This window comes from Protopterus annectens, chromosome 9.part0 (genome assembly GCF_019279795.1).
Source record: "Protopterus annectens isolate FY-2018-M chromosome 9.part0, PAN1.0, whole genome shotgun sequence".
Taxonomy (NCBI): Eukaryota; Metazoa; Chordata; order Ceratodontiformes; family Protopteridae; genus Protopterus; species Protopterus annectens.
The window spans coordinates 22,470,716-22,495,871 of record NC_056743.1 but is presented as its reverse complement, the minus strand read 5'-3'; the positions used below and the strand labels follow the sequence as shown (position 1 = coordinate 22,495,871).

General features: G+C 43.1%; 1 protein-coding gene across 1 annotated transcript in view; it reads left to right on the top strand.

The window, feature by feature from the left end:
• ZDHHC13 (zinc finger DHHC-type palmitoyltransferase 13) overlaps positions 1-25,156 on the top strand; it is a 3,021,844-nt gene that overhangs the window by 1,846,226 nt on the left and 1,150,462 nt on the right. Inside the window, exon 11 of the mRNA XM_044082531.1 lies at positions 4,043-4,167. Within this exon, the coding sequence (XP_043938466.1) occupies positions 4,043-4,167 (125 nt within the window). The remainder of the gene's footprint in view (positions 1-4,042; positions 4,168-25,156) is intronic.

Sequence of the window (25,156 nt, the reverse complement as noted above, 5' to 3'; positions counted from 1 at the left end):
TCCCAACCTTGCCATGTCTCATGATGTTCAGCATATTCTGGTTTCCTCTCATAAAGTCTCCACCAGGAAATTGTATAACAGCAAATGGAAATGATTTGGTCATTGGGCTTCTCAACATGGTATTGATCCTGTTATCGCCCCTATTCATAGCAGTGGTTACAGGGAGATAATGCCTAAGCAGAAGCATGGTAAGAGATGCAGTGGTTACAGGGAGATAATGCCTAAGCAGGAGCATGGTAAGAGATGCAGTGGTTACAGGGAGATAATGCCTAAGCAGAAGCATGGTAAGAGATGCTGTGGTTACAGGGAGATAATGCCTAAGCAGGAGCATGGTAAGCGATGCAGTGGTTACAGGGAGATCATGCCTAAGCAGGAGCATGGTAAGAGATGCTGTGGTTACAGGGAGATAATGCCTAAGCAGGAGCATGGTAAGAGATGCAGTGGTTACAGGGAGATCATGCCTAAGCAGGAGCATGGTAAGCGATGCAGCGGTTACAGGGAGATAATGCCTAAGCAGGAGCATGGTAAGAGATGCAGTGGTTACAGGGAGATCATGCCTAAGCAGGAGCATGGTAAGGGATGCAGTGGTTACAGGGAGATAATGCCTAAGTAGGAGCATGGTAAGAGATGCAGCGGTTACAGGGAGATCATGCCTAAGCAGGAGCATGGTAAGCGATGCAGCGGTTACAGGGAGATAATGCCTAAGCAGGAGCATGGTAAGCGATGCAGTGGTTACAGGGAGATAATGCCTACATAGGAGCATGGTATGGGATGCAGTGGTTACAGGGAGATAATGCCTAAGCAGGAGCATGGTAAGAGATGCAGTGGTTACAGGGAGATAATGCCTAAGCAGGAGCATGATAAGAGATGCAGTGGTTACAGGGAGATAATGCCTACATAGGAGCGTGGTATGGGATGCAGTGGTTACAGGGAGATAATGCCTAAGCAGGAGCATGGTAAGAGATGCAGTGGTTACAGGGAGATCATGCCTAAGCAGGAGCATGGTAAGGGATGCAGTGGTTACAGGGAGATGATGCCTAAGCAGGAGCATGGTAAGAGATGCAGTGGTTACAGGGAGATCATGCCTAAGCAGGAGCATGGTAAGGGATGCAGTGGTTACAGGGAGATAATGCCTAAGCAGGAGCATGGTAAGGGATGCAGTGGTTACAGGGAGATAATGCTTAAGCAGGAGCATGGTAAGAGATGCAGTGGTTACAGGGAGATAATGCCTAAGCAGGAGCATGGTAAGGGATGCAGTGGTTACAGGGAGATGGTGCCTAAGCAGGAGCATGGTAAGGGATGCAGTGGTTAGAGGGAGATAATGCCTAAGCAGGAGCATGGTAAGGGATGCAGTGGTTACAGGGAGATAATGCCTAAGCTGTAGCATGGTAAGGGATGCAGTGGTTACAGGGAGATAATGCCTAGGCCTGAGCATGGTAAGGGATGCAGTGGATACAGGGAGATAATGCCTAAGCAGGAGCATGGTAAGAGATGCAACGGTTACAGGGAGATAATGCCTAAGCAGGAGCATGGTAAGAGATGCAGTGGTTACAGGGAGATAATGCCTAAGCAGGAGCATGGTAAGCGATGCAGCGGTTACAGGGAGATAATGCCTAAGCAGGAGCATGGTAAGGGATGCAGTGTTTACAGGGAGGTAATGCCTAAGCAGGAGCATGGTAAGAGATGCAGTGGTTACAGGGAGATGATGCCTAAGCAGAAGCATGGTAAGAGATGCAGTGGTTACAGGGAGATAATGCCTAAGCAGGAGCATGGTAAAAGATGCAGTGGTTACAGGGAGATAATGCCTAAGCTGGAGCATGGTAAGGGATGCAGTGGTTACAGGGAGATAATGCCTAAGCAGGAGCATGGTAAGCGATGCAGTGGTTACAGGGAGATAATGCCTAAGCAGGAGCATGGTAAGGGATGCAGTGGTTACAGGGAGATAATGCCTAAGCAGGAGCATGGTAAGGGATGCAGTGGTTACAGGGAGATAATGCCTAAGCTGTAGCATGGTAAGGGATGCAGTGGTTACAGGGAGATAATGCCTAAGCTGTAGCATGTTAAGGGATGCAGTGGTTACAGGGAGATAATGCCTAAGCTGGAGCATGGTAAGGGATGCAGTGGTTACAGGGAGATAATGCCTAGGCCTGAGCATGGTAAGGGATGCAGTGGATACAGGGAGATAATGCCTAAGCAGGAGCATGGTAAGAGATGCAACGGTTACAGGGAGATAATGCCTAAGCAGGAGCATGGTAAGAGATGCAGTGGTTACAGGGAGATAATGCCTAAGCAGGTAGCATGGTAAGCGATGCTGTGGTTACAGGGAGATGATGCCTAAGCAGGAGCATGGTAAGAGATGCAGTGGTTACAGGGAGATATCGCCCAAGCAGGGGCATGGTAAGAGATGCTGTGGTTACAGGGAGAGTTATCGCCCAAGCAGGGGCATGGTAAGAGATGCAGTGGTTACAGGGAGATAATGCCTAAGCAGGAGCATGGTAAGAGATGCTGTGGTTACAGGGAGATATCGCCCAAGCAGGGGCATGGTAAGAGATGCAGTGGTTACAGGGAGATAATGCCTAAGCAGGAGCATGGTAAGGGATGCAGTGGTTACAGGGAGATATCGCCCAAGCAGGGGCATGGTAAGAGATGCTGTGGTTACAGGGAGATATCGCCCAAGCAGGGGCATGGTAAGAGATGCTGTGGTTACAGGGAGATATCGCCCAAGCAGGGGCATGGTAAGAGATGCTGTGGTTACAGGGAGATATCGCCCAAGCAGGGGCATGGTAAGAGATGCTGTGGTTACAGGGAGATATCGCCCAAGCAGGGGCATGGTAAGAGATGCAGTGGTTACAGGGAGATAATGCCTAAGCTGTAGCATGGTAAGAGATGCAGTGGTTACAGGGAGATAACGCCTAAGCAGGAGCATGGTAAGCGATGCAGTGGTTACAGGGAGATAATGCCTAAGCAGGAGCATGGTAAGAGATGCAGTGGTTACAGGGAGATAACGCCCAAGCAGGGGCATGGTAAGAGATGCAGTGGTTACAGGGAGATAATGCCTAAGCTGTAGCATGGTAAGAGATGCAGTGGTTACAGGGAGATAACGCCTAAGCAGGAGCATGGTAAGAGATGCAGTGGTTACAGGGAGATAATGCCTAAGTAGGAGCATGGTAAGGGATGCAGTGGTTACAGGGAGATAACGCCTAAGCAGGAGCATGGTAAGAGATGCAGTGGTTACAGGGAGATAACGCCTAAGCAGGAGCATGGTAAGAGATGCAGTGGTTACAGGGAGGTAATGCCTAAGCAGGAGCATGGTAAGAGATGCAGTGGTTACAGGGAGGTAATGCCTAAGCAGGAGCATGGTAAGGGATGCAGTGGTTACAGGGAGATAACGCCTAAGCAGGAGCTCATTAAGAGATGCAAAGCTGATTTTCCCCCTAGTTGGGTTTTATTTTTTGTAATTTCTATGATTTGGTACAAACACACACATGAGAAATCAAAAATTGGATAAAAAGGTTTCTTCAGTAGTGTTATAAAGAGTTCATTGTAAGTAAGCATTATTTAAGCAGAAGCTATGTATAATAATTTATATCATGTATACATACACACACGCGTATAAATCAGTGTACACATACATAGCATGTCATCACTTAAATGAAACTTTGTGTGTGTGTATATATATAAGACAGAGATGTATGTGGATGTGTGTGTTCCTTAACCTTAGATGTACATTTAACAGATGCATTTTACAGAGATGTATGTGGATGTGTGTGTTCCTTAACCTTAGATGTACATTTAACAGATGCATTTTACAGAGATGTATGTGGATGTGTGTGTTCCTTAACCTTAGATGTACATTTAACAGATGCATTTTACAGAGATGTATGTGGATGTGTGTGTTCCTTAACCTTAGATGTACATTTAACAGATGCATTTTACAGAGATGTATGTGGATGTGTGTGTTCCTTAACCTTAGATGTACATTTAACAGATGCATTTTACAGAGATGTATGTGGATGTGTGTGTTCCTTAACCTTAGATGTACATTTAACAGATGCATTTTTCCAGATTTCTTTTGCTCTTTCTGCAGCAAGTGTCCTTTACTACTACTATAAAACGTGGAGCACTGATCCTGGATATCTCAAAGTTACAGAAGAAGAAATGAAGCAGGTATTATTTTAATTTTGTTTATCCCAATACAAGTATGATACATATTTGTGCTTTCTAGTTTGCCAGGTTGTCATCATCTGACATTTAAAAGTTCTTAATACTCTTACATTTTTGGTTAATTACACACTTAACAGTGGATGAAACACGAAACAACTTCTCAAGAAGTTTTTGCTAGTGTTTATGAGCTAAGATGTTTTGGTAGGGGACTGCTTTCTGTGAACCACATATGTCTTGTAGCAGCAATCATGGTAAAGCATTCATCCCGGTATTCTTTTGTCTTCTGTGCGTATTGTAACTTAGGCTATTATTTCAACTGCATTATTTGAGCCACACTCATAGCTAGGGTTGGGTGAAATAGGTGGCTTCCCTGAAACAAGCAGTTGGGGTTTGGGGTCAGCGTTGGGATTGTTGCTGTCTGTCCCTGCAGTACATAATTAATACATCTTACCCAGCATGAATAGACACACTTTTAAGTATATTACCAATTAACCAGCTCCAATGTCATTTGTGGCTGTTTAAATGAGACAATACTTGCAAGCTTCCAATTATTGATAAAGATAAAGAAGCAGAGACCTGCTGTGTTTAAAAAAAAAAAAAAAAAATGTTTGGCTAGAGTTTTTTTCTTTGCTCTTCAGTATTTTTTGTCCCTTCAATTTTGTTTGTAGAGGCACCTATTAAAGGATTGTCTGGAACACCATTTGTTTCAGCAACAGTTCTGATCTGAGCTTTGCGAGTAAGCAAATAAGCATACATATTTATATATATATATATATATATATATTTATACATGGGTCCCCTACGAAATCCCGAACGCACAGTATCCTGATGCCCAAAATACCGAGACGAAAAGCCCAAAACCCCACATTACCGAAACGTTGAAAGCGCGAAATTCAAAATCACGAAACTAATACATACATGCAGCACACACACAAGCATACACACACCCTCCCCCCATAACCAAACAAACCACCCTACACTAAAGATAAGCAAGGGGGTTTCGCCCACCTGCACCACCCATGTGGAAGGCTGTGTGCCCCCCACACCCCCCTACTTTATTCTAACTCCGAGATCGCACAAACATATACACAAGGCAAACTCACACCCACACATTACAGTCCCACACACACACACACACACACACACACACACACACATACCACAGTCGCAACACACACTTACACACACTTAAGCCCCTCTCAAACACACTTACACACACATACTTACGTGAACCGCAACACCAGAAGTGCTAACTCAAAATCCCTTAACATCGGGATTTTGAATTACGCACGTCTGGTCTTTCGGTAATGTGGGGTTTCAGGCTTTTCGTCTCGGTATTTTGGGTGTCGGGATTCTGCGCATTCGGGATTTCGTAGGGGACATATATATATATATATATATATATATATATATATATATATATATATGTATATATATCATACACACACACACACACACTGCTTGAATTTACAGCTCTGTAATTGCCAGGCCCATAACAAGAGTGTATATTTTCTAGCCTTAACACTTTTAAAATGCGTTGGCTATTTTATTTATTTGAGTTCATGTTTTTAAGTTAGGACATTTGATGTCATTTCTTTGCATTTGTCCTGCTAAGATTTTCATTGGCATTTGATGCATTGGATCATACCATCTTACATCTCTTGTGTAATCTTAGATTTATTTACCTCCTCTCTTTCCAGACAAATGCCTGTGCTAGTTTTGAGGGTTAATTCTTTGCCTTCTGTCCTGTATACACTACGCTGGTCCACAGAGTGCTGTAATTGGCCCTGTTTTGCTTGCCATGTACTTTATTTAGTATATTCTATTCAATAAAGGGGTTTGCTTTACCATTGCTATGATACTGACATGTAACTTTACCCCTCCTTTCCTCAGGTATCTATGTCAGCTGTTAACTACTTAGCTAAGGCCTGGAATGGTCAGTAAACAGCTTAAACTCAATACCTTTGGTATGGTGGTTAGGCTCATGCACACAACTGTTAGTGATTCCTGAGTGCCAGTTCTGTCTCCTAATATCTGTAGTGGAGATAAGCTGCAGTTTGTGTCTGAAGTGCTTGATTTAGGGGTGATTATTGATTACAAGAGGACCAGATCTCAGCTGTTTTGCTACATCCTCATTTCCATCTCAGAACTGTATGTCTCATCAAGCACTTTTATCCTGTCTTCACATCTCTGTACTGTGATGCATGCCCTAGTCACCTCCCAAATGGATTTCTGCGGCATTTTGTACCTGGGGCTTCTTGATGCAGAACATGACTACTAGCAGCTTCAACAAAATTGCATAAGCCATCTGCTCACTTAGCTGTCTCTGACACCACATTACATTTAGACAGCACTTCCTCTATAAAGTTCTTGGTCTTGTCCGTCTATGCATGTATTGTGTTGGCCTCTGATATCTAACACATCTTTTGATATGTGGGATTCAGGGGCTGTTAGTGGTTCTGGGGGTGTGTCTCAAATATTCTGGGGTTTTGGCATTTACAGGTTGGTTGAGAAGGTCATAGGTGATGAGTGGTTTTGAGCACTCTTAGACTTATTTGGCATATCTGTCTGTCAGGTGTACTTGCTTGTGTTGTTGGCAAATGAAAGCTCCATAATTTTGGTAATTTATTTATTGACCTGTTTATTGTTTTATTTTCTTGTATGCTGCATTACTGTATCTGTTTATTTGTACAGCACTTTGACTAGTGCACTTAAAACGATTTGAAGCTGAAGTTGGAGGAGGTAACCATTTCCAGAGTGAAACATATACTTAAAGGCAGTTCAAGCACCAGCAGTTTTTGAATGTCCCCTAGTGGACTTAAGCTTAGATCCTGAGCCTTATTCTACATTGCTACTAGTGAAAACATTTTGTAAAATAGTATCTGCTTCCTGGCACAGTATTCCCCAAAAGATCATGAAAACTATGACACTACCAGCCCAGCTTTGTGGAATTTTGTAAATAATTCTATGTTATTTGTGAATATTGATATGATTTATACAGAACTGTCTGTTATGTACTGAGCTTCAAGAATGTAACCACACCATATCCTGCTGGAACATAGAAGATTAACTTGTAAAACTTCAAGAAAATAAGTTAAAATTAAGTTGCTTTATGATTGTGCTATAATAGTTAGTTTCAATGCAGCAGAGAGACAGGATGCCTAGAACTAGGGTGCCTTCTGCATTGTTTCATAAGTGTTTTATTGTTTTATGTCCTCTAGCAGGTGCAAACATCTGAAGGCTATGTATTCTCACACAAAGATATTAAATTCTGTTAGTTTCTGTTCAACCTGGGAACTGAAGTTAGGTAACAAAGAGTGATGCCATCTAAGCTAACCCAGCAGTAATGTTTGATGTTAATTTAACAACTCTCTCAGAGAGAGAAAGAGACTGGGCATTTTGTATTTGACCTGGAAGCATCCACTCATCATCACCATCTGCACTTGCTTTGCTATAAGTAAGATTTAGGGCATAGTATCTCTTTTAGTTATAGATAGGAATATAGTAAACATTACTTTAGATGTTTTCTATATTTATTTGAGACTGTCCTACAATGTTGTTTTAAATACTTCCTGTGATTTTGAACTCTGAAGTAACTTTGTTGATTGAGTATTGTCTTGTTCTTTTACTATTTATTATTAAATATATTCAAACCTATCTTTGTGGCTGATATTTGTGAGGTATATTTAAGCTCTTAGAGTACTTGCATATGTATTTGGTGACACTGTACAGGCCACACTTAAATAGCCTTGCAAGTCTTGGTCAAAACTACCATTTGGATTAATAGTAACATTACACAGTATGATTGGACACCCTTTGTTAGGGGCCTTGTAGTTGCCGATAAGGGTTGCTCGTGGCAGCTGGAACTACCTTATAATCTTGGCAGAAGGAGGCATAGCTAATAAAACGATCTCGTCTCCTGAACCTGATTGACTTATTTGAATCAGTCTCCAGAGCCATGGACAATGGTAAGGTAGTCCACACAGCCTATCTGGACCTCACTAAGGCCTTCAACACCATCCCCCACTCTGGAATCATAGATAAACTTACTAAGCTGGGCATTAATCCCTACATCACTCGATGGGTTGCCAATTTGGCTTACTGACAGAGCCCACACTGTAAAAGTAGCCAACTCAAAATCCATCTCCAGACAGGTGACAATTGGAGTACCTCAGTGTTCAGTCCTGGGACCGCTCTTGTTTGGTATCTACTTCTCTGAAGTACAGGCCAACACTAAGGGACTCTGGCTAACAAAGTTTGCAGATGACTGCAAACTGGGAGCCATTATTGAATCCTCAAACGATGTGGATATTCTGCAAAAAGGGCCTTACAGAAACAGATACTTGGTGCCAGAGCCATGGGCTGAAGCTCAATGCCAAGAAATGTATAGTTATCCCCTTTGGGAAAAAACATGTACTCAGGGGCACAGGTTGACAGTGGTCTCACCTTCAATAACCACATCGCCACAACAGTCAGGAAATCCTTCTATGTGGCACCCCTCATCACTAAGGGTTTTTCATCCAGAAAAAAGGTGGTCATTGTCATACTGTACTCATTCCTCATTAGACCCATTATAGAATACAGTGCCCCGTTTGGTATGTACCTCTCAAGACATCTGCAACAACTGGAAAGGCCGCAGAAATGCCTCACTAAAAGAATAACAAATCTAAAGCAGATACCCTATGCTGACCATCTAAAAAAAACTCCACCTATACTCTGTGGCATATCGTCCACTCAGAGGAGATCTCTGCTTAACATACAAGGCCATGTCAAACCCAGAGCTGTTGGAGATGCTACACTTAAAGAAATCCCAATCCCTCAGAGCTACACACGCTCCAGGGATCTAAACCTTGTCATCACAATGAACAAAACATGCTGAAGGGATGGATAGGTTCTTGACCCAGAGACTCCCCAGACTCTGGAATAGACTGCCCATACATGTCAAGCAGAGTGCCTCTTTGGCCCTCTTCAAAAGGAACATTGATGACTCTATGGGAGATAGGAAATTCACCCCGGGGATCACGTCAGTCGCCCTGGTAGACGGGTCCAGGGAAGCAAACACTGTTGGAAGTAATAGCCAGGGAATTGTTATGGGTAGGCTTGTATAGGCCATAGGGCCGGTAGCCTAGTACCAACCTATGAACCTTACACAACTCGACATGGAGAGACTGGTGTATAAAATTTCATGGATGAGAGGTTTCACAGGACTCCCTTCAGCTCCATCTTAGTTGTCCATTTTCATTTATCCTCAAGTCCCCTCCCTACGACCCCCCGGCCTTTGAAGTCTTTCTGATAGACAGGATATTGTACTTCGGTCTTCTGGTAATCTTTAAGGCATATCAGATATGACTTCTGTTGAGCCTTCTTTATGTATCACTCTAACTCAGTCTGAGGTAATTGGGAGAGAGGGATTATGGGTAGAGGTGAAGCTCCTGAGTTTTTGGTCAGCACAAGCTGTAGTAACAGCCAAGTTGATTCTGATATTGTAAATGAACCCAAGGATAAATGAAAATGGACAACACATATTGAACATTGTGGGGGGTACATAACATATGTCAGGACTGTCACAATATCTGGGCATTATTTAATTTGTGAATGCTTATGTGAAAAAAGTGTGTAAAATCTGTTTTTGACAGTGTTTCCTACATATTTATATAAGTGTTAAATGCTAGAGGCAGGAAATTGTGCATCTCTTACCTCAGAACCACCTCCTTGCTGTTGTAATCCCTGTCATGTTCCCTTATCCATTTCGGTGCTTCTTCCTTAGCTGAACCTATGGAATGGCAACTAGTCTATTCACTTCTTTCTTCCACCATCTGCCACAAAATTAAATTTGACAAGGAGTCCTTCGGTGTCAGACCAGCTCCACTTCTGACTCAGTTTTTGATGGTTGGCTCTGCTTTGATCTGATTTTGTTCCTTGGGCCGCTCATTGTTTTCCCCTGGTCCCGGGGTTGTAGCAAATGTATGCATTAAAGACTGGGAAATAGTTGCATACTCTGCAGTTACAGGGTTATCATTCATGGGCAAGATAGAACTGCTCTTGTCAGTCTTAAGTGAAGAGGCAGGTGAAGATTGACCACATAATCAGGAAAAAGAGCGCAATCCCAGGTATTATCCCCACTTTGGATCTGCCTTTTTCCACAGAGTTTCTCAGGAAAAGAAAAACAGAATACTTGACTTCTCATGTTTTTATTTCAATGGACAGGGAAGATTTGCTGAGATTTGCTAGGGAGTTTAATTTTTGATTTTTACTTTACCTACTACCTTTTCAGGAACTAAAGGAGAAGAAAGAGTTCCCTTTCTTTCTTTTTTGATTTTCAGTCAGAAGAGCAGGGATTGGAGGGAGACTGTTGTGCTTCAGGATTTTATTTTCAGCCTGAAAATTCTGATTCTGAGGAATGTATTGCTTCAGATTTCCCTTCAGAAGACCTTTTTTTCTGACACTAAATATAAAATGAGTTTTTTTCAGTAGGATCAGAATGGAAATGTATTATTATAACTTGTTACAGCTGGATATTCCTAAAACTGCTGCTGCTCCTTCTATTTTATCTGATTTAGTGAGTATTTTTCTCATAGATTGTAGTTTACCTGACAGTCAACTTCCTGTCCCTAGAAAGTCTTAAAGGTTATACAGAGCATCTCAGACTTGCAAATACTTGATTTCTAACTCTAAAGCAGAACCTATTGGGATTTTCCTGAGACGCACTGCTTTGTGAAACAGATTGCTAATCCTATTCTCCCCTGACAAGGATAGAAAAACCTTTGACACATTTGTAAAGAGAGATTACTCTTTTAATTTAACCTTCTGAATTTTGAATTACCACGGTCAGATGTTAACATTTTTATTTCTGTCTTTTGAGAACTTGAAAAGTTAACTGTTAACCTTTCCCCGTTATAGACAAAAAATATTTGACTGCCTCTTTTTACATTTTCATGTAACTAACCAACCATAAAGTGTTCTTATGACACTGTTGATATTGCTTCCAGGGCTGATGCTTCAGGGTCAGTTATGAGAAGATTTGCTTAACTTCATTGTCAAAGTCTTCCTGAAGATATTAAAACTGAAATGTTAAACTTCCCTCTGTGCAGCAAAGTTATCACTAGTCATTATCACTGGTCATTATGCTGCTCACTTAAGAGGTTTGAGAAGAGAGGAAGTTAAAGTCAAGGGGTGACCCAAATTTCTAACCTTCCTTATTTTAAAGCAAATAATTTGTTTTCCTTCTACCTTATCTCCATTTTTCAAAAAGCAATATAAGCAGCAGTGTACCATTAAATAGGATTTAAAAAAACAGTTGCAAGTAGACTCCAAGAACAAAGGGAAATCTTCAAAAACAAAGGACAGTCCACTAAGTCAGAATGAGTATTTGCCTGTTCAAGTACTTTAAATCACCCTCTCGTGCAACCTCTCATTTTTCCTGAGTCTTTATCTTCTTTTGTGGGAGCACATTGTTGCAGACCACTTCTGTTGCTCAAGTTGTTAATGCAGTAGTAAGCAGATGCTGTTCAGATAAACGAAAAGTGCCCAAAGAACACCAAAACTCGCAAAATAGGCACTCAGGAAGCAATCCAACTCAAAAAAAGTAATTTATTCAGCTACACGAAGTACAATGACGTCCATAGGTTCATAGGTTCATAGGTTCATACTAGGCTATCTGCCCAAGGGCATTTATAAGCCTAGCCCATAGTTATGTGGCTTTCGCCACCCCTTTAGTTTGAATAAAAACTATGCCTATCATTTTTCTGTGCCTCTGTCAAGCAGTGACACTGAAGTAATCCCTGGGGTATATCTGCGATCTCCCATCCATTGGTCAAGATTCCTCTTGAACAAGGCCAGCGAGGTGCTCTGCCTCACATGTACCGGGATTTTGTTCCACAGCATAGGGAGTCTCTGGGTGATGAATCTGTCCCTCCAGCACGTTCTATTTATAACCGTGTCAAGGTTTAAGTCTCCCGCCCTTGTGGTTCTGAGGGATCTAGATTTTTGAGGTGAAGCATATTCATCAAATCTGGGTTTGACATGGCCTTATATGTCAGGCACAGGTCACCTCTGAGCAAGCGGTATGAGACTGAATAAAGCTGGAGTTCTTTCAGTCGGGCAGCATAAGACATATTTTTGAGACCCTTTATCCTTTTGGTGAGGAACTTTTGGGGCCTTTCAAGCTGCATCAGGTGTCTGGTCAGATACATTCGAACGGGCATTGTACTCAATCATAGGTCTAATGAGTGATGAGTACAGGGGACGATGACCTCCCTTGATCTAGATGTGAATCCCTTCATGATCAGGTGGGCGATATAGAAGGTTTTCCTAACTACTTTAGCAACATGAGTGTCAAGCGAAGACTACTGTCAACTTGGGTCCCCAGATCCTGATGACTTTTCTGTGCTCAGTGGATTGTCACCTATATGGTAGCTAGGGGTAACCTTGTTTTTCCCGAAGGGTATGACTATGCATTTTGGCGTTTAACTTCAGGCCATGGCTCTGGCACCAGTTATCCGTTTCTGTGAGGCCCTTCTGGAGGATATCTGTGTCAGATGTGTTTTCGACTATGGCGCCAGTTTGCAGTCATCTGCAAACTTTGTCAGCCATAACCCTCCTGTGTTTGCTTGTACTTCAGAAAAGTAGATGCCGAACAAGAGTGGACCCAGGACTGAGCCCTGTGGGACACCACTTGTGACAGGCTTTGAGTCTGACATGGCTCCAGCAACTCTGACCCTGTGGGTTCTGTCGCTTAGCCAGTTTGCAACCCATCTTGTGATGTATGGGTTTACATTCAAGCTGATGAGTTTTTCGATGATACCTGAGTGGGGTATTGTGTCAAGGCCTTTGCCAGGTCGAGGTAGGCTGTATGGACTGCCTTTCCCTCATCAATGGCCTTGGTGACTGTCTCGAAAAAGTCAACCAAGTTTAAGAGGCAGGATCTGCCTTTGACAAAGCCAAACTGGGTTGGATCCAAAGTCTGCAAGTTCCCTATGTCTTTATTTATAAGTTCCATTATGATCCTCTCCATGGCTTTGCAGATAAGGCTTGTCAAGCTAATGGGGCGGTAATTTCCAGGGTCTGTGGAGGCACCGCCCTTATGAAGTGGGACCACAGTCGCCGTGCGCCACTCCTTGGGTACGTATCCTGAGGTGAGGCTAAGATTAAACAGCTGTCCTAACTGTGGGTTTAATTCCTCGTTGAGTTCATGAAGCACACAGCCGGGGACACCATCCGGTCCCATGGATGCTGTGTTTTTTGCCTTAGTGAGGGCAGTTCTCACCTGGGCGTTGGAGATGTTTGGGGGGCTACAATCCTCTGGAATAGATATCTCTCCTTTTGGGGGGGAGGGAGGGAGAAGTTTGCACTGAACCTGTCAGCCAGTATGTTAGCAATGTGTGTAGGTTCAGTAATTTTCACATCATTTTGAACTAATTCTGAGCATATCTGGGAGTTTCCTCCTAGGTTTCTAACATAGCTAAAGAAGGCCTTATGATTGTCTTTAGAGTCCTTGGCGATTTTTCTCTCAAAATTTGCCTTGGATGATTTTATGAGAGCTCTTAGTTTTTTACTTATAATGATCAAAGGTGTCTTACCTTTCAAGGATTTTGCTCTATCTTGTAGTAGCTTCCTCCTTTTGTTGTAGAGCTTGTTTATGGCTGGGGTCCACCAGACTGGACGCTTGCCTTTGGTACAGAGAGTCTTAGTTTTGTTTGGGATTGCCTGATCCATGCAGTCCTGTAGGTGCTGGTAGAAGGCATTTGTAAGTGATTCAGCGGTTTGAGTAATGTTTACCACTGGCTCAGGGGCCTTAAAGGAGACCACACTAGTTTTTAGAAGTGTGAAATCGGCTTTTGAGAAGTTTTTCACTGTGGTCTTTTTGTTTCAGGTGGGGGGATGAGGACCTCCAGCGAGATTAGTTTATGATCTGATGTCACCAGTGAGGGTATACTTCCGGTGTTGAACATTTTGATCCCATGTTCGTGATGATGAGATCAAGTATGTTTTCACCTCTTGTGGGGATGGTGACTAGTTGTTCCATGGCATTTGAGTTTATGAACTCCAGAAATCTTTGGGTTAGAGTGTTCGGGCTTGAGTAGTGTTCCCAGTCTATATTAGGGTAGTTGAAGTCACCTAGTATGATGGTGTTTGGAGATACATTTATCCCCTCCAATGTTTTCAGGAAGGCCATGTGAGGTTCCTGAGTTTGAGAGGGTGGCCTGTAACATGCTACAAATTGCAGAGCAGTCTTGCCTATGGTTAATTGCACCTGGATGGTCTCAGATGCATCGTGCGTTGCCACCAACCTTGAGGTGTGGGTGTCCTTTATGAATATGGACACCCTCCCTCCTTGGTGTTGTCCGGATTTTGGGGCGGAACGTATGATATGAGGTGAAACCTGTTAGTGCTGGGGTGCTCTCAGGAGCCTTGAACCAGGTTTCTGTCACAGCACAGACATCGATGTTCTCCATATTGAGAAGGGCCTCGAGTGCGTGCATCTTGAGATTGAGACTTCTGGCATTGAGCAGCATTACCCTTAGTTTTTTCCTTTTGGTGTTCTAGGGTGGTAGGTTTAGAATTTGAGCCTTGCCTAAAAAGGCACTATGGGGTGGCAAGAGCCTTTGCCAATATCCGGAAGCCCAGGGTGACAGGTGCAAGCCGTCCCTTGCGAAGCAGCGTGGCTTGTCCAGCATGTCATCCCAGGCAGACAGACATTGGATCCCCTTTGAATGACACCAGAATTTAAGCCAATTATTAAAGCTGATCATCTTATCACTGTATTGTGGCATCATTCTAGGTGAAGGTAGGATACTGCTCAAGGTCAGGGTCATACCTGCCTGGGCTACATAATCAGAGAGCTCCTCGACGTCCCTTTTCATGTAGTCCAAGGAGGTACGTCTCAGGTCGTTGACATAAACGTTCCACTTGTAAATGCGTTTTCATCCTCTCTTGACTTCATCAGATAAAACAACCCATGAAATCAAACCCATTTATATAGTTTCCTCATTAAACCATCAACCAGTAGCATATTACATTCAGTAAAGCATTCATATAATGTAGCACCAACTATCTGTATGAATGGAATATCCAAATATAGTCACCTAAACATATTCACATAAGATCCACAATTTATAAATAACTATTTACATATTAAAATTCATTTAATATATTAAAACTTAAAAAAAAACACATATTAAAATACATAAATTCTTCTTCAAATTTTCATTATATTAGTGGTAATCAGTACCCCATGTGGTGGACAAAACAATTACTGCATTTTAAAGTTCAGCAGCTCTGATTTTTAAAAGAGGAGCTAATGACAAATATTCATTCATGCCAGGGAATCTGTTGGCTTCCAACATTATTTGCCAATATAATTCTCTATTTTCTATATGTAATTCCCATAGACCTCCTGTTATATCTTTAGTCACAATTTCTAACACAAAGAGAATGTTGCTTTGTGACATACTAAGCTGTGTCTGTATAGGGCATTAGTATTGTTTTTATTTTTTACTTCATATAGGTGTTCATATATTTTTCTTCGGCGCTTTCTCTCCATTTTCCCCACATAGAAGCCACTACATGCCCTACATAGCACTAAGTAAATGACTCCACTACTATGACATGTAGCATATTCCCTACGGCTTAGCACTCTATTCCTAGCTAATAGTTCTACCTTCTCTCCATTATATATATAAGGGCATTGTGAACAATGGCCACATTTAAAGGTACCTTTCTTACTACTTCCAAAAGGATGTACCCCTTTATTACTTCTTTCAATAATGTTCTTTATATTCGAACCTTTCTTGAAAATACATTTCAACGGGGTATCAAAAATATCTAGATCTGATATTGCAGAAAATCTTCCCCATACTTCTTCTATCGTCTTTCCTATAACTTTAGCATCTCCACTATAATTTGGTCACAAATGCTCGTTCAGATATATTACTAGTGTCCTCTTTTTTATTCGATACATTTGTCTCACTATAATTTTTTCCTAATATGGGGGAAAATCTATTTGTTCTACCTGTAGTTAATTCCTTTTTTACTTCTTCTATTAGTTTTAATGGGTATCCTCTCTGTAAGAATATTTGCTCTAGGAACTTACTTTCTATTACAAAATCACTATTCTCAGAACATATTCGGCTGCCCCTAACAAATTGTCCTTTTAAGCTACGTTTTTGGCTAAAGGGATGTGAACTCGTATCTTTCTGATATACTGTTGGTTTAAATTTACCATTCTCTTTATGTATAGTAATATCTAGATAGTTCATCTTATCATGTTGTATATTATAAGTAAACCTTAGAAAAATTGTAGTAGTCATTATATATTCATAGAATTCACACAACTTCTCTTCTGTGTCATCCCACACTAAGCAGATATCATCTAAATATAATTTATAGAGTTTCCAGCATTTATTATATTTTGAATTAAAAATATATTTTTTCTCCCATACTTAGAGAACAATGTTGTGTCTTTCGGCTTTTCCCGGTTAGGGGTCGCCACAGCGGAACTCCGGTCCGCTAATGATTGGAGGTAGATTTTTATGTGCCGAGTTGCCGGCCCTGACGCACAACCTTCAACAAAGGTACACCCATTCACGCATGTCTCCACATAGAAGACACTCTAGCTGAGAATCAAACAGGACAACGTCTTACTGTGAGGCAACAACGCTACCACAGCACCACCACATCAGCATATATTAGTGCACATTGTTCACCTATTGCTGCTACTTGAATCTGCTGGAAAAACTTTCATTCAAAATATAAAATCAAGCTTAAATATAATCTAAAATCTGTATGGCTTAATCTTCCAGCAACTTTTGCCTTCAGATGCTGATTCTCCAGGGGCTCAGACCATAAGAAATATCCACACAAGCCCTTGCGAACTTCTTCAGAGGTGCTGTCCAAACTTTCCAGGCCCTCAGATCTGATGCCTCAGGATCCTAGGTCCCCTTCTGCTCTGGTGGACCCATAGCACTTTTTGGATCTTAGTGGTACTGCTACCGCTAAGGGCTCTCTGAGAGCATCCACCTCCACATCAGATCCTCTGTCCTGGGATCCAAAAGCACAGAGCCAGACCCTGTATCTCTCACGAGTAGGTTGGAGTCACCTACCCTGCCATAAACCGCTTGCAGACACTGTCCAGGCATTCTAGACTGACCTTAGTAGCTTCCTGGAGGTCTTCTAGGAGCTTATCAGAAATCAACGTGGACAAGATGATACGGAAGATCTTCATACTCAGATCCAGATGGGGGTCCTGCCTTCTCCATTCTCCTTGGGATCTGTGAGTGTACCCATTACCATGCAGTCTCTTTCTCTGATCCGACTGTTGGCATCGGAGACCCAGGATCTTAGTCACTCAAGAGTGTTGGTGTTGGATCCGAGGAGGCTTTCCTCCTCTACTCTGACAGTTGCCCTGACTGCCTCTGCTCCGGTGTCTTCTGATCAGAGTGGGTCTCGGGCCTAGGTTGTTGCCATCTGATCCGGGGGGGGGGGTTCTGGTCAGAATTTTTCCAATCTGTCCCTTCCTCTTGGGTCTTCGGTACTCAGCAGTTTGAATCCAATTAAGACTGAAAACTGGGGGTTGGAGGTTCTTGCCCTTTCTTCCTCAGTTGCTTTGACACCAGGGGAGCTGGAGAGGGACTCTCCAGGTCCTTTGGCTTTCCAGATTATAGAAAGGGCTTTCTCTTCTGCTAGAGATCTGGCCTCTCAGAGCTACAATCCTTCCCATCATCTTCCATTGCATCAGAGACGTGAGCCTATCCCATTATAGGTACGGTCCCTTGTAAGAAGTGTTCTATATGTAAATATATTGTCAATTATTTTACAAACATTAATGGATGTCTTTTTGCTAGTAGGAAGAATTTTGATTGCAATACTACAGGTGATGTCTATGCTTTGAAATGTGGATGTAGTAAGTTTTATGTTGGGGAAACTAATAGAAGTTTCAAAGTACATTTTCAAGAACATGTGAGGGACATTAAAAATGTGAAATTGGATAGCCCTTTGGGCAACCACTTTTCTGAGTTTCACAATTCCAATCCTGAAGGAATTTGTGGTTGTGTCTTGGAAAAAGTGGAAATATTGATGGGCGAAAATGTAAGTTTGAAAAAGAAACATTGTGTATTCTAAAATTTAACACTTTGGAACCTCTAGGGTTAAATAAAGAATGCAATTGGAAATATGTAATTTAATTAATTCATCAACAGTGGGATGATGGACTGTTAAGTTTTTATTGAATTTATGTATTTAAACCTGCTTTTTGGAAGTGTTTTTTACTCTGTGAAGGCTTGGGAGCCGAGGCGCTAAGTGCAATAATTATTTTTACCAGCATTTCATCTGCGATTTGTGGCTGTTGTCATTTGTGGTATTACTTACTTGAGACTATTATCCCTGTCCAGGGTCAGCCTGCCCTGAGGGACCGACAAGATTTCCCTCTAGAGGGAGCCCTTTCTTCTTCTGAGACCTCTACTGAGTCTCCTACTGAGGAAAATGTGGAAGAGGAGGGGCATAGACTTCCCATTGGAGTCTTTCACTGAGGACACTGACTTTGATGAGGGAGAAGGATCTCCAAGATCACCACCAGAGGATGTCTTCTTCGGAGACATTTTTGAGATCTTGAAGCAAGGAGGTGGTTGGTCAGCCCAAACTCCTTCTCCTGAAGAGGCTGTGTTTTTGGAGGCTTTCAAGGCGGGCCCATCTACATCTTGGGTGATGCCCTGTCAGATGAACTTAATGACCTTGTGTCTTGCCGGGCTTGGAAAGAGCAGGACATGATAGAGCCAATCCCAAAATGATCAGATATTTCTTGTCTCCCCCTAAAGACTGACCACAGTGGACTAAGGGTGTACTGGTTGATGCCGTGGTTGTGGTGGCATCTACCAAGAAAGAGATAGCTGAACAGAGCTCCACTGTCCATCCTATGAACAGGGAGTCCAGAGCGATGGACAGATTTGGGTTGCACATTTACACCTCAGCCACCCTCTCGCTGAGAGCATTAAATTATGTGGCACACTTTACTCGGTTGCAGAGAGATCTGGTCAAAGAACTTTCTGACTCTCTACCAGAGACCATGTCGGCGGAGGACTTCGAGAAAGTATCTCCCCGACTGGCTACTCTTGCCTCCATGTCTAATTGCTCCATGAGGCTCATCTCCCATTCCATGAAGGGTGCCTCAGGGTCAGCCGACTCAAGCATCGCAATTAGATGACATGCCTGGATGAGGCTTTGTGACTTCGTGGAACCCTTCAAGGTGTCCTTTGTTAATAACCTCTTTGATGGCTCCACCTTGGTTAGGCCCTCCGATAAAGATACCCTTATCCACAGTGAACAGGAAGGGAAGACCCTGTCTGTCTTTGGGGTAAAGTTTTCTGCCCCTGCTTTCTCAAGAAAGCAGCGAGGTGGCAAGAAAACCTAATTCTGGTTCTGGAAATCCCAAGGGTCTTTCTGGGATCATTGTGGAGACTTTTCCTCCAGAGGCAGAGGGGGAAGTTTTAATGGCAGGCGCCACCTTAGGGGCAGAGAAGGACTGCAGAATCAGAGCTTTAGAGAGCCCTTCTCTGCTATGCTCTTTCAGCACTCCTGAGGTGCTGCCCGACTGCTCAACTGTGGGGTCAGTTGGTCATTTTTCTCTGCACTCAGACACCTGGACCTCTCTAAAGGAAAACAATTGGGTGCTCAGAGTCATATCCAGAGGTGGTTATATTCATTCATCCTTTAACCACCAGAGACTCAGAAGAAACTTCCCAATGTCCCACCCAGTCAGAGGGAGTATGCAGATGTTCAGTGTGTTTCACTGTTGCAGTCATTACACTTGGGTTATCCTGCTGGCAGGCGACCTGCAGTCGGCCCGAGTTCCAAAGTCTTGGTCCAGCGTCGGTTGCTGTCGCCTCTTCCCTGATGTCAGTGCGCAGAGGTATAAAAGTTGCAACCGACGCCATTTTCTTCAGTCTTTCTTGCCGCGCGGTGCCAGAAGCAAAAGCAGTTCACAAGTGCCGGTCGGCCGACTCCTGAGATTTTCAAAATTGAGTTTCAGAACCGAAGTCTTCAATAAAGCTAAGTACCCCGTTGGGGAAACTTTTTCTTGCTCCAGACCGATGTCAGTGAAAGTTAATAATTGTTTTTCTTGTGGGAAGCAAATACCTCATAAGGACTTTCACTCTTACTGTATTCCTTGCCTAGGCCCTGACCACAACGTTACTAGTTGTCGGTTTTGTGCTAGATTCAATAAACGCACTATTAAACGTCGGTTTGATTTTGCTTTACATTATTTTGGCCGAAGGTTTAATTACATAATGCCGTCGGAACAACCAACGACCGGAATTTATAAAAAACGCAAAGACAAAGAAAAGGGCAGGCATCCGAGGTCCAAAACCAACGAAGCCTCTTCTAGGCCAGTCGCCGGTTCTCAGTGAGGTGCTTTCGCAGCTCCTGACACCCACTACCTCAGAGCCACAAGCCGTAACCGACAGCCACGTGGAGACACCGAGGCCTGTGGAAACTCAAGGTATTGGGCCTATGGAAACTGTTCCCTCAGATGGGTCCGGAGCCGCTGAGCAGGCATCGGCTTCCGAGGGTGTTTTCAGACCTTCACAGCTTACAATTAAGCCCACTACAGCAGCAAAGGCAGTCAAAAACACCATTAAAGACAAGGAAACAAGTACAGCATTCTCCAGAACAGACATCCATGCCAAAGAAACAGATGCTTAAAATGGCAGAAGACCTAATTACTTTAATCAGGGGTTCCCATCCCCCTCCTGACAAAAGGCCTAGGCAAGACACTGATTATGATTCCTCTGACCAGGTTTCCATTTCCTCTGATTCCTCTTCTGATCAGGGATATTCTGTCCCTCCCTATGAGGACTCTGATGCAGAAGAGTCCATACCTTCAGCCTCTCTGCCTGAGGATTACTCTTTTGGGGAAACCCTGCTCACCGTGAGGGAGCATTTCCATTGGAAGAGCCAGGATTATTCAGAATCCAAGAAAAGGCTCAGAGACTTCCTTTTATTGCCTCAGCACAGGCCCCTGGCTATCCCCCCTGTGCTTGATATTGTTGATGATGTTTTTTCTGAATCCAGTCTGTCTCCTGATTCTTTACCCCCTGCACCAGTCAAGCCAGACAGGTACTACAGGGTCCCTGACTCTCATAAATTTCTTTACAAAAACCCCACTGCAGACCCAGAAACAATTTCTCAGGTTCCTAAAGGGGTTAAGGCTTCCACTGCTAAAAATCCTGTCCCCTCGGATAGGGATTCCAGAGCTCTGGACAGATAGGGGAAAAAGTTTACACTTCTGCTACTTTAGCTGTAAGAGCTTTAAACTGTCAGTTTCACATACTTAAATATCAACAGTACCTCATGTCATTGTTAAAACAGAAAATGGTTTCAAATACAGAACGTCCTGACAGTAAGGAAATGCAGGATTTATTGCATGCAGTTGAACAAGTGGGAAAGCATACTCTGCAATGTGGTTTTGATTTATTAGAGGCTTCTTGTAGAGCCCAAGTTACAGGCTCTGTTATTTGAAGGCATGCTTGGTTGAAAGAACAACGTTTACCTGACCATGTTAAAGTAAAATTATTGGATGCTCCATTACAGCATGATGCTTTGGTGTTAAGGCAGAAGAGGTGTTAAAGAAAATGGAGGATAAAGCAAAGTCAATGCAGACAGTAAAAGATTTCTTACAGGTTCAACCACCTAGATTTAGCAGAAACTGGCCTTCAAAAAATTGGTCCTTTCCACTGTCAGACAGGCCACTAAGAGGCAGATACAGACGCCCAAGAGGCAGTTCTCAGCCCCAAGGCTCCTACAGACCTAAACAATGGGGTGCTTCAGCCACCAGAGGAGGGGAAGACAAATCACAACCTTATAGGAAACAGTCCCAATGACTTCCCTCTGCAAATGCCAAGCACTTACCTTTTGACAGCACCCCTAGGGGGAAAGCTAGCACTTTTCTAAAAAAATTGGCACATGATCACCCAGGACCAATGGGGGCTGAATATTGTTTCTCAGGGTTACAAGTTCCACTTCCACACCCTTCCAAAACCAAAAGGTATGCCAGACCTGCCACAAAACCAATGGGCAGAGGCACAAAAACAGATTGCTGCTCTTATGGACATGGGAGCTATTCAAAAAGTTCCACAGCAAGAACAGGGACAAGGATTTTACTCAAGACTTTTCTTAGTACCCAGAAAGGACAAAGCCTGGAGACCAATACTGGACCTGTCAATCCTAAATACTGTCCTGAATGTTCCAAAATAGAAATGTTAACACTACAGCAACTTCTGCCCATGCTGGGCAAGAAGGCTTGGCTAGTTACTTTGGACCTCAAAGAGGCATACCTGCATGTCCCAATCAGACAATCTTTACCTCAGATTCATAGCAGGTGCAATGCATTACCAATTCTCTGCACTGCCCTTTGGCTTATATACTGCACCCAGGGTCTTCACAAAATGCCTGGCACCAGTAATTGCATTTTGCAGACTAAAAAGAATTCATATATATTCCTACTTGGACGACTGCCTTATTCAAGCAGAGAGCAAGGACATTCTTCTAAAGCATCTGGCATTTGTAAAAAGATTGCTAATTTGCCTAGGATACACAGTAAACGAAAATAAATCAAAACTAGTGCCCTCTCAAGAGATAATATTCCTGGGTGGAAGCTTAAATACAACTGCCCAGATGGCTTATCTCATGCCAGACAAACAAAGGCAACTGACTTATTACTTTCAAATGATGGTAACAAAAACTCAGCTCCCTGCAAGAAAAATTCTGCAGGCCCTGGGCTTCATGGCATCCTGCATTCTACTAATTCCATATGCAAAACTGCATATGATGAAACTACAGTGGTATCTAAAAAGTGTTTGGACTCAGCATTGTCACAGCCTGGAGACGATCATAACTTTAATTCCCTGCCTACATCAGGAGTTTCGGTGGTGGTCCCAGGCCTGTCACCACAACAAGGGACAGCCTTTCATCTTACCCACAGCCAGGCAGACAATAACAACGGATGCATCGGATTATGCCTGGGGGGCACATATGGCAGGAAAATGTATTCAGGGCACGTGGCCCAAGGAACAGTGCATCTTCACATCAATCAAAAAGAGATGCTAGCTGTACAGAATGCCCTGACAGCTTTCAAGGACCTAATACATCCAGGACAACTATTAATAAAGATGGACAATACCACAGTTATGTGGTACATAAACAAGCAAGGGGGCACACATTCCTACCCCCTATGCAGACAAGCCATGACTTTGTGGAACACAGCACTGACCTATCAAGTACATCTGCAGGCACAATTCTTGCCAGGAACAAAAAATACACTGGCAGACAAACTAAGCAGAAATCTCATGGATCCTCATGAATGGAAGCTAAATCCACAAGTGTTCAGCATGATAACGAGGAAATGGGGATGCCCAGACATAGATCTTTTTGCCTCCCCTCATAATTACCAAATACAGAAATTTTGCACAAGAACTTATCACTCTCAAGCATGGAAAGTGGATGCTCTATCATTCAACTGGAAAGGCCTGACAGTCTATGCCTTCCCTCCGATGCCTCTTCTCACCAAGGTGCTACTAAAAGTTAGACAAGAAAGGCCAAAAATTATCCTGATTGCCTCAGACTGGCCACGCCAGCACTGGTACCCAATCCTAAAGAGTTTGTCTCAAGGCCCAGCTTGGCTTCTACCTCAAATTCCTCATCTTCTGACACAACAAAACAATCAGAGTCTGCACAGTCAACTCAGAACCTTAAACCTGACAGCATGGCAGATAATGTAGCCACTCAGACTGCACCTCTCTCTAAAGCTGTTATGGATGCCATTTTAGAAGCCAGGAGGCCCAGCACTAGGAAATCTTATGCAGAAAAATGGAAGAGATTCTGTGCTTGGAACCAGGCACAAGGGCTTGAACGACTTGACCCTAATATACCTCAGATTTTACAATACCTAACTGAGATGCTGGACAAAGGCTTATCTTTCTCATCTATTAAAATCCATGCCTCAGTTCATTACAATACGGAACCTCCTATTTTTTCTCATCCTCTACTACGACAGTACCTCAGAGGGGCAAAAAATATAAGACCCCCAAGGAGAGCACCAGTACCTACTTGAGACCTCAATTTTGTTTTAGAAAAACTCACACTGCCTCCTTTTGAACCAGCCAGCACAGCTGATCTAAAATTCTTGTCATGGAAAACTGCTCTGCTCCTAGCAATAACTTCAGCAAGAAGAGTCTCAGAGTTACAGGCATTAATGGCTGTGGAACCTTTCCTCATTTTTCATCACGACAGGGTTTCTCTTAGGACAAACCCAACATTCATGCCAAAAGTGGTCTCCAATGTGGCCTTAAACCAAACCATTCATTTACCTGCTTTTTACCCAAATCCCCAGAATAAAGGGGAGAGACTTCTGCACACTTTGGATATACACAGACAGCTACGATTCTACTTGGACAAACAAAAGCTTTCAGAAAAACTGAGCAACTGTTTGTAGCATATGCTGCAGGATCACAAGGAAAGCCTATTACAAAGCAGACAATCTCGAAAATGGATAGGACACTGCATCCGCTTCTATTATGCACAACATGGCAAATCAGTGCCTAAGGGCATTAGGCCACATTCTACCAGAGCAGCAGCCACTTCAGCAGCTTTCCTCAAAGGAGTACCAATCAAAGACACTTTAGAAGCTGCAACCTGGAGCTCAGTGCACACTTCCACCAAGCACTACCACTTACCTCTCTAATCTAAATCCAGAGCAGGCTTTACCACTGCAGTTCTGCAGGGCTTGGTAGCCTCTCCAAATCCAATTTAGACCCAGCCACCCATCCTCAGCTTTGGGATTCTACCCAAGTGTAATGACTGCAGCAGTGAAACACGATGAACATAGTACAGTTGTGTACCTACCATAAATGTAGATGTTCGAGTGTATTCACTGTTGCAGTCCAGGTTACCCACCCACCATCCCCCTTTTTTCATTGCTGGGACTTTTCTGTACTTCTCATCT